Source organism: Terrapene carolina, unplaced genomic scaffold (genome assembly GCF_002925995.2).
Source record: "Terrapene carolina triunguis isolate 2854851 unplaced genomic scaffold, T_m_triunguis-2.0 Scaffold33891, whole genome shotgun sequence".
In the NCBI taxonomy this organism is placed as follows: Eukaryota; Metazoa; Chordata; order Testudines; family Emydidae; genus Terrapene; species Terrapene triunguis.
In genome coordinates, this window is record NW_020698242.1 from 13912816 (window position 1) to 13922264 (window position 9449).

The 9449-nt window shown below is 62.5% G+C and overlaps 1 protein-coding gene across 1 annotated transcript in view; it reads left to right on the forward strand.

The window, feature by feature from the left end:
* The window catches only part of LOC113409563 (AFG3-like protein 1), a 15063-nt gene extending 6412 nt beyond the window's left edge, over nt 1-8651 (forward strand). The window contains 11 exon segments of the mRNA XM_026663621.1: nt 6-254; nt 347-617; nt 1552-1689; nt 2216-2369; nt 2735-2842; nt 3809-3934; nt 5061-5171; nt 6429-6544; nt 7042-7242; nt 7367-7561; nt 7837-8651. Coding sequence (XP_026519406.1) covers nt 6-254; nt 347-617; nt 1552-1689; nt 2216-2369; nt 2735-2842; nt 3809-3934; nt 5061-5171; nt 6429-6544; nt 7042-7242; nt 7367-7561; nt 7837-8043 — 1876 coding nt within the window. The 3' untranslated portion in view covers nt 8044-8651.
* The last annotated feature ends 798 nt before the right edge of the window (nt 8652-9449 follow it).

Below are 9449 nucleotides of genomic sequence, written 5' to 3' on the forward strand. Positions count from 1 at the left end.
GGCAGGCAGGGGGCAGCGCTTGGTCCTGCTGGTGGCTTGTTGGGCCCAGCCGGGGATCCTGCCCACGGGTGGGGGGCGGAGGCCGATGCAGCGACTGACTGGCTCTGGGTCTGTCCCTGGTCCCTGCAGAGGTACGTCTGGTTTAACATCGGCAGCGTCGACACGTTTGAACGGAACCTGGAGACCGCCCAGCTGGAGCTGGGAATGGAAGGCTCCCAGCAGGTGGCAGTGTTTTACACCAGGGAGAGTGACGGGTGAGTGCCAGCGGGGGGAGCGGCTGGCTGCGTGTGCTCTACTGCACCATTGCTGCCCTGTGACGCTGGCTTGTGCTTCTCTCCACTCCCAGCACATTCCTCATGAGCATGGTGCCCATTCTGCTGCTGGTTGGCTTCCTTATGTTCACTCTGAGACGCGGGCCAATGGGAGCCGGGCGCGGAGGACGAGGGGGCGGGCTCTTCAGCGTTGGCAAGACGACGGCCAAGATCCTGAAAGACAACACTGACGTGCAGTTCCGAGACGTGGCCGGCTGCGAGGAAGCCAAGCTGGAGATCATGGAGTTCGTGAACTTCCTGAAGAACCCCAAACAATACCAAGACCTGGGCGCCAAGATCCCAAAGGTGCCATCTCAGAGGGAGGGGTGGCTGGGACCCTCAGCTGAGCAGTTGGAGCGCTGTCCTGGGCAGTTTGGAGCGCTGTCCTCTGAGCAGTCCAGGTCCCTGAGCGGAGCTTTGTGACTAACGGAGAAAAGAGCGAGGAAAGGTGGGCCCAGCGACCGGCAGAGGGCAGCTCGCCCGACCCGTGCTGTGTCCCAGGCCTGAGCCGTGCTGAGCAAGTAACTCAGCCTACCAGACGGGTTCCCTTGCTGCAGACAGTAGGGCATGGTGCGGAGAGGGGTGCTGTGTGCACGGCACCGCAGGGGGCGCGGACGCTTTCACAACTGTGCAGTGGGGACGCTCGTGTTACAAGCTGCCCAGATTCCAGCGCTTTGCAGTGCTTCTGGCCACTTGCGCATTTAGTCACTTCTCTTTCCCCCCGGGATGTATATTAGTTATCATGGGGACGATGATGTCATTGGTGTGGGCAGGGCTTAGTGACACCTGTAAGTGCTGGTGAATGTGATATTTTGAGGTGTAGGAGGCACCAGGGTGTGTGCAGTGCAAGGCGTGGGGTGTGTCCCCCCCCTACATGGGGAAGGGGAGGTGTAGCAGGCGCCTGTGCACACACGTACACACAGACTGCCTCGCTAATGCCGCGGTTCCACTCGGGCCCTGTGGCTCGGCGCTGTCTGGTGATACTGGAGCCCTGTGTGCTGGCCGTGCTGGACTCTCCCGACACGCTGCCAGGCTCTGTCCCTGTCCTGCGGGCCAGGCCTGCTATGAAAGTGATTCTAATGGAGGCTGCTGGGAGGGACCCAGTCCCCAGACATGCCCGGAGCCACCGGGTGACAGGGCGCTTGGAGCAGCCTAGCCGGCGTTGCTGGCAGCAGGTTTCTGACCGTCAGTCCTGCCGATGGCCCCATGCTAGCGCTAGTCTCCGTTATCTCTGCTGCAGGGTGCTGTGCTCATGGGCCCGCCGGGCACCGGGAAAACCCTCCTGGCCAAAGCGACGGCGGGAGAAGCCAACGTTCCCTTCATCACGGTGAACGGCTCGGAGTTCCTGGAGATGTTTGTGGGCGTGGGGCCCTCCCGGGTAAGTCCGTGGCAGCGAGGCTCATGAGGGCTCCCCAGAATGTTGTGCCTCTGGGGGGGGGGGGCGCGAGTCCCTTCTGAGGGGGTCATCTCTGGTGCTGGAGCTAGACGGGGGTGGCTCTAGCTGCCACGAGAGCCTGGGGAGCAGTGGGTCTCCCGGACGGTGGGCGGGACAGGCGGGGAGCCGGGCTCCAGATTCTCTTCCAGTACTGGCTCGTGTGAGCCCCCTCGGCTCGTTGGTGCTGCATGCACTGCACAGGCTGCTGGGCCGGGGCTGTGGCAGGTCTCTGCAGGCCCTGCCTGGAGCCCCTGGGAGGGGTTAGCCTGGTGCTGTTGTCTTCCTCCCATCTCAGCCCTGGCGGGAGTGCCCCAAACCAGTCGCTCCTTCTCTGCGGACAATGGTGCTGAGAGGATGACTGGCTCTGCAGAGCCCCTGCTGAGTCCCATCCCTGCGGAAGGGCAGTGGCCAGTGGGGGCCTGTCCGGAGCCTTGGAACCCCTGCGACCCATTGCGTGTGGCTGTTTCAGGTTCGGGACATGTTTGCCTTGGCCCGCAAACACGCCCCCTGCATCCTGTTCATCGATGAGATCGACGCCGTCGGCCGGAAGCGGGGCCAGGGGAACTTCGGGGGGCAGAGCGAGCAGGAGAACACCCTGAACCAGCTGCTGGTCGAAATGGACGGTGAGTGAGCAGAGAATCCTAGAATCTCAGGGTTGGAAGAGGCCTCAGGGGGTATCTAGTCCAACCCCCTGCTCCAAGCAGGGCCAACCCCAACTAAAGCAGCCTGCGGCAGGGCATCAGGGTGCTCCTTAGAAACTCGGGTGCTGCACGGCTGCTCAGAGCCTGGGTAGTGGCTTATGCTCAAAGCTAGTGAAAACAGAAGGTCTGGCTTGAGCAGTGGAATCTGTCTGGCCTTCTGGGCCCACACAGGGTAACAGCTGTGAGCCCCTCAGAGCCTGCTGGGAAGTCCAGGCCCTCCCAGTCTCCTGTGCATTTTGCTTTCTCCCCCCGCCGATACCTGTGTGACCTCCTCCCACTCTGTTTAGGGTTCAACTCCAGCATCAACGTGGTGGTGCTCGCAGGAACAAATCGCCCAGACATTCTGGACCCTGCGCTGCTGAGACGGGGGCGCTTTGACCGTCAGATTTACATCGGTAATGCCTGCCACGCCTAACCCCGGCAGATTCTGCCCTCCTCCCTTGCTCCCCAGCCGAGACTTGATCATTAGCGGTAGAGAAAAGAACGTCCTGCCCTACCGCTGCTAACGCTGCCTTCGGAAAGCCGGGGACCGGCGGCTGAGCCAGTGAGTGTGGGGTGGGGAGATCTGGTGCCTCGCCTGGCGTAGGGAGCCTGCTGTCCGGGGGAGCAAATTGAATTTCCCCCAGCTTGGCTGGAAGTTGCAGTATCATCTGGCCTCTGTATAAACATGGAGTTCCATGATAGTTGCAAGGAGTGGGGGGAGCCCAGCGGGGGTTAATGTGAAGCGGGCAGGGCTGGAAGCAAGACCAGCCCGGGCTTGATAGATCTGCAGGCCCCTGTGGTGGGGTGTGAGAGATCCCAGTGCCAAAGGTGGGCATTAGCAACACTGGTGCCACCTTGGCTCATACGCTGCATGGGTCTCTGGACAGCGGCTTGTGGGACTGGGTGCTCTAGCTGTCCTCGGGCAGCTGCTGTTGTAAACAGGCCTTTGCCACTAGGCAGCCCAGCCTGGCAAGTGTCACTGGGGGCGTTCTGTGCACCTTCAAGTCCCCCAGCCGTTTCCGAGTGATCCTGGCTGTGTGCTGTCGCTGTGGGGCTGTTATGCAGCTGCTGCATTCCCCGTCCGTGGGGTCTCTGCAGCGATCTCTGCACGTTGTGCGACGGGAGGTGCTCTGGATACAGGCATCGCTGTCCTTGCAGGGAAACGGACACTTCCCGGCGGTTGATTGTAAATAAAGATGGCTGTGAGCGTTCTCTCCAGTAACAACCTGGGGCAGAAAAGGCCCCTGATCTAGTGAGTCCAGTGTGGCGAGGATACCAGTGTGGTGAGGAGAAGACGTCCCTGTGGAGAGCTTGTTTGGCAGTAGGAGCCCTGCATTATTCATTTCTGAAACAGCCTCTCTGACTCTGTTCCTGCCCAGGTCCGCCTGATATCAAAGGCAGAGCATCCATCTTTAAGGTCCACCTCTGGCCCCTGAAACTGGAGGAAAGCATCAGCAGAGATGCCCTGGCTAGGAAATTGGCTGCATGGACTCCAGGATTCACTGGTGTGTGGCAGGGAAATACCAAGCGGGAGGAGGCGTGGGGGAGGGAGCTGTAGCAATTGGCTGCGCTGCTGTGAGACAGCTCGGGGGTGGGAGGACAGATGCCAAGGGGCTCTGGAAGTACCTAGACAGAGCAGCTGTGAGCCCCCTGCCGTTATGGACAGGTCCGGAAATGGTAATGAGCAGCACAGTAAATATTCACTGCAGCCTTCCAGCCCCTGCAGGGTTCACTGGAGTCGCTGCTTTCCTCTCCGTCTCTGCTGCCGAGGGCTGAGTTAGCGCGTCAGCGTGCCGCCCCCGTGGCGGAAGGCAGCCAGGCCTCGCTCTGCTCTGCAGGACGGCAGAGGGATCCCAATGCTGCCCCACATTCTCTCGGTCTTTGCCCCGTTTCGGCTGTGAATGGGACCGTCCCCACTCACTGGTCCTTCCCCAGCGGGGTGTGACCTGTGCACACAGGCGGGAACGAGAAAGCTGCGGTGCTGCTAGGCCAGAGGACTTGCCTCTGCTATTCCTGAGCTGTGTTCATATGCACCACTCTGTACAGAGCGCCCCCCTCTGGATGCTCGAGGGAGGGCAAATGTCAGCAGCTCTTAGACTGCAGGGCATGGGAAGATCACTGGCTGGGGTCAGGAAGGAAGCCCCTTCCCCAGGAATAGCACTGTGCAGTCAGGTGTGCTTTGTGGGGATTGGAGCCGGGATACCTGAGCAGAGGGACCTTGATCTGCCTGGCGGGTCCTGCTGCTGGAATTGTGCTGGGAGGGCGGCGGGAGCCTGTTAGCCTGGCGGGGGAGGGCAACTCTGCAGGCGCCAGCGAGGTGGGTGACTGAGGAGTTCAGCGCCCTCTCTCTGAGGGGATTTGTGGTACAGCCGGGGATTCAGCCAAGCCCCATGTTCCGAGTGCCTCCTGTGCCCAGGAGCCCAAGCACTGCACCGGCGCCGGGTTCACTGCGCGACACCCAGAGCCCACGCAGCCTGGGGGACGCTGGTCAGCTCCTTTGGCGCCCCGTGCCGCAGAGGTAGCGCTCGCCCTGCTGGCCGTGGCTGGGGGGCGCTCGAACTGCCTCGGCTGATCCGGGCTCTTGACGTGTGCATGGGGACTAGGCTGATGGCGTGGCCCTCCTGTCCATAGGTGCTGACATCTCCAACGTCTGCAATGAGGCTGCCTTGATTGCCGCTCGCCACTTGAAGCCCTCTATCACCGAGAAGCACTTTGAGCAGGCCATCGAGAGAGTCATCGGGGGTGAGGCCAGCTCGGAGCTCTGCTGGGGGGCGCGGCTGCAGGGGGTTCTGGGAACCACGCAGGGCGTGGCTGGCTGCTGCAGTTTGCTTTGGCCCCGCGCACAGCCCAGACTGCTCGGCTGCTAGAGCACAGACTGACAGAAGGCTCAGGGCTCCTGCTGAGGCTGCCGGACGATGCACTAGGCAGCGTGGGGTTCTCCAGGGCCCTGGGGCTCAGCCCAGGCTCACCTGCTGGTCGGGCCCTGCTCCCAGCTGAGGGGAAGGAAGAGTCTTGGGGAGATGCCCAGGCACTTCTCCTAGGGGCCGTTACAGTGGGGGAGCCGCCTCTGGGGCTGTCAGGAAGGCGACTCTGTGTCCCCTGTACTCGGCTTAGGGGTGATAGGCCCCCCTCCCACACCCACACACAGCCTAGGAGCTAAGCTGAGCACACTCCTGCTAGCCTGAGAATGCAATGGGTGGGTCCCTGCAGGGCGAGGGGAGCGGCTGCAGAGCTTCCCAGGCGTGGGCCGAAGAGCCGCGTGCTCCCTGGGGAGTCTCAGCCAAGCGGCTGCAGCTGCTGGAGGAGGCTGGGGAGCTGGAATGAAAAGCACCGCGTTTTCCCCAGGGGATGGGAAGCAGCAGGGCTGCTGAGCCGTGTGCAAACCCCAGTGCTGCCCCCCTAGCCCGCTGAGCTAACGGTCGTGCAGCTCTTGGGCCTGCAGCGGCTTGGAGCAGCGATGCCAGCCATCCTGATGGGCTCGTCTCGCTCCGCTCCACAGCTTGGCCCAGCCCCGCAGAAGAGGTGCTCGTGAGCACTAACGTTCCAGGTCCCTTCCTGCGCTCCTAGTCTTCCCGTCCTCCCACGCGGCCGGGGGTGTGCAGGGCTTCCTTGTCTCCCTCCTGTGGCCCCTCCAATCAGCACAGCATCAGCTTACCTCCCCGGCAGCGCTGTGAGCTCCTAACCCCTGAGCTTGTGTTCTAGAAACCCACCGCACGGAGCTGGGCAGCTCCCATGGCCAGGCACATCCCTCTAGGGGGCCAATACCGCCCCCGAGCCTAAAGAGCAGGCTGGGCCTTGGGAATCGTCCCTAGCCAGCGAGCCAAGGCCCCAGGTGCTGTCCCTGGCTCGGAAAGGAGGGGAGTGGGGTTCTCCCTGCTGGGTGTTGTGGACACCGCTGGGTTTGTTTCACTGGGCCAGGGGGGCTTTCTGGCTCCCACTATGGGGTCCGGTACCTCGGCTCCCCATGAGTGCCACTGACTCTCCCGAACCTGTGTCCAGGTCTCGAGAAGAAGACCCAGGTTCTGCAGCCGAACGAGAGGACCATAGTGGCCTATCACGAAGCTGGGCATGCTGTGGTGGGATGGTTCCTGGAGCACGCTGATCCCCTGCTGAAGGTTTGTGTCTAGTCTGTTCCCCCTTCCCAGTGGCAGCCTGACGGGACTTTCCCATTGCCTGGCGGATCTGGAACTTCACAACATGTCCTCCCCAAGCGTGACTGGCGAGGGGCTCGGGTCAGGATGAGGAGCCAGCAGCTGGCGGGGGGCTCTGGATTATACCCTCGGGGCCAGACAGCCGTGGAGGCTGTTGAACATTTCTGTTTCGGTTGTACCTCAGGCCACCCTGCCCTGGAGGAGAGCACCCCTGGGTGCTGGGCACCACACAGGCAGCGTTCCGGGCCCCTCCCTTGCCCTGACTGTCTGCCGGGCTGTTCTGCAAAGAGCATGCTTGCGCTCAGGCCCCGTTCTGGCCAGCTCTGGCGTCTCCGGATAAAAGCCGAGCCCCAGGGGTGCTCCCAGCATGCTGGCCAACATTCCCTCTCGCAGGCAGATTCTAGAATCCGGGAGCCGTGGCGGAGGGGCCAGTCTGTCACCAGGTGTCTCGTGTCTTTCAGGTGTCGATCATCCCCAGGGGCAAGGGGTTGGGCTACGCACAGTACCTGCCCAAGGAGCAGTACCTGTACACCAAGGAGCAGCTGTTCGATCGCATGTGCATGATGCTGGGCGGCAGGGTAGCTGAGCAGCTGTTCTTTGGGCGCATCACCACGGGCGCTCAGGACGACTTGAAGAAGGTGACGCAGAGCGCCTACGCCCAGGTAATGCCCAGAGCAAGGAGCGTGTGGCTGGCACCGTGCTGCCAGGTGTCTCTGCCCGGGGGATGGGAACGGCTCAGCTCGTCCCCTGGGCGCTAGCCGGCTTAGTAGGGCTGCTCTCTTCCAGATCGTCCAGTTTGGGATGAGTGACAAGCTGGGCCAGGTCTCCTTCGACTTCCTGTGGCAGGGTGAGCCGCTCACAGAGAAACCATACAGCGAGGCGACAGCCCAGCTGATAGACGAGGAGGTCCGAAGCCTCATCAACTCTGCATACGAAAGAACCCGGGAGCTACTGACGCGGTGTCGCGACCAGGTGGAGAAAGTACGTGAACGGGCCCTGGTCCGTGCCCCAGCAGGAGCCAACCCAGGGGCCTCTGGTGGCCCAGTTGCACTATCAGCAGCTGGATGGTTAGCTCCTCCCACACTGGCATGGGACACCCGGAGGGGAGGGGAGAGGAAGAGACTGGTCTGTCTGTCACCCTGACGCACAGCATGCTGGAGCATTTGCCTGTAGGGAAGTGTGCGCCGTGCGGCAGGGAACGTGCAGAGGCTGGAGGGCTGAGGAATCGGGCTGTGATGATTTTATTTTCCCCACAGGTAGGAAAGCGTCTCTTGGAGAAAGAAGTGCTGGAGAAAGCGGACATGGTTGAATTGCTGGGCCCCAGGCCCTTTGCAGAGAAATCCACCTATGAAGCGTTTGTAGAGGGCACCGGGAGCTTGGACGAAGACACCTCCCTCCCAGAGAGCCTGAAGGACTGGAACTGCGAGAGAGATGAGGAGAGAGCGCAGGAGAGCACCTCCTAGCAGTGAGAGCCAGCTGGGGAGGACGGTGCCCGAGCTGCTGCCAGCCCTTGCCGCTGGGTGGGCGCCGGTCCCCAGGGACCCTTTCTGTGTGCATCTCCCGGTGGTAATGCCGACACCGGACAGAGCTGTCCAGGAGGCCGGAGCAGGAGCGAGGCTAAGTCTGTAAATAGGAACTAGCAGGCAAGGCCCCTGGTGCACTGGCTTTCCCTCTGAAAGCTGCAGGTCCCGCCCTCTCCTCTCCTCTCCCCGGTGCCAGCCTCGGGCCTGGCTGGCTGACACAAGGGCTCCGGCCGCACCCGGTCCCGACAAGTGCCCGTTCCTACTGGCGGGTACAGCAGCTGCTTTCCTGGTGCTCATGGCCCAGTCTCCATGGGCCTGTTCAGTCTGTGCAGGGTGGATGGGGCGTGCTCCTGCCCGCATCCACCTCTCCCCAGCAGCTGTCCCAAAGCCAGGAGGGTGCTGGAGGGACTCCCCAGCCACGGGGCGGAGGCTGGGAGCCCAAGCAAGCAGCAGGGTGAGCTCTCCTCGGACTAGCGACTCTGTCCAGGATGCGGTTACCCTAGTGCTACCACAGCATCCTCCCCGACTGGAACGCCCTCCCCAGCACAGCCAGCTCGGCACGAAGGGGGACAAGGATCGCAAGCCATGTCCCACAGTTCCCTGGGGCGTGAAAAGAGCCAATGCCAAAGCTTTTCCCCTCCTCTCCAGGCGGAGGGGAGGGTGCGCAGACGGGGGAAGATCCTCCCCTGCGAGTTCCTGTCCTCAGTGCCTTCCAGCGAAGTCCTGCTTTGCCCTCGGCTCCCTGTGCATAGCAGTGTCTGAGCGAGGACAGCGGTCTAGGAGACGAGGCAGAACCAGTCCAAAGAGCCCTTCAGAGCAGCGGCCGCGCGCTCCTGGTAGAAAGAGCCAGCCTGTGGGCAGTCCCTGCAGCGCTACGCTGGGAAATGCCCCCCTTCGCCCAAGGCAACGGGCGCTGGGGAGCCGAGAGTGTGGTGGAAATGGGCTAACAAAATGGTGCTAATGAAGTGACGCTGCCGTGGGCTCTGACCCCTGGCCTGGCTGGCCCGCCCGGTCGGACGTTGGCAGGAGTCACTCTGGCCCTGTAGGACTCAGTGAGTCGTGGGGCAGTGTGGGGTGCTGGTAGCCGGAAGCTCCCCCAGCTCTGACCCCTGTTCTGGGGCGTGCGAGTTCCTGGGGGCCTGGCTGTGGGTCTCTTGGCCTGGGGTGTCTTTATGGCACCTCTAGCCGTGTTGCTGTTGGCCCAGCTGTGTCCTGGGTTAGCTCCTCTCTCCGGGCGGGGCGTTCCTAGCTCAGGCCGATGGGGGGCGGGGGGAGGGAGGCCTCGCTTCTAAAAGCTGAGACGTGGATTTCTTCCTTGCATCGAGCCTGTGCCCTGCCCTTCCCTT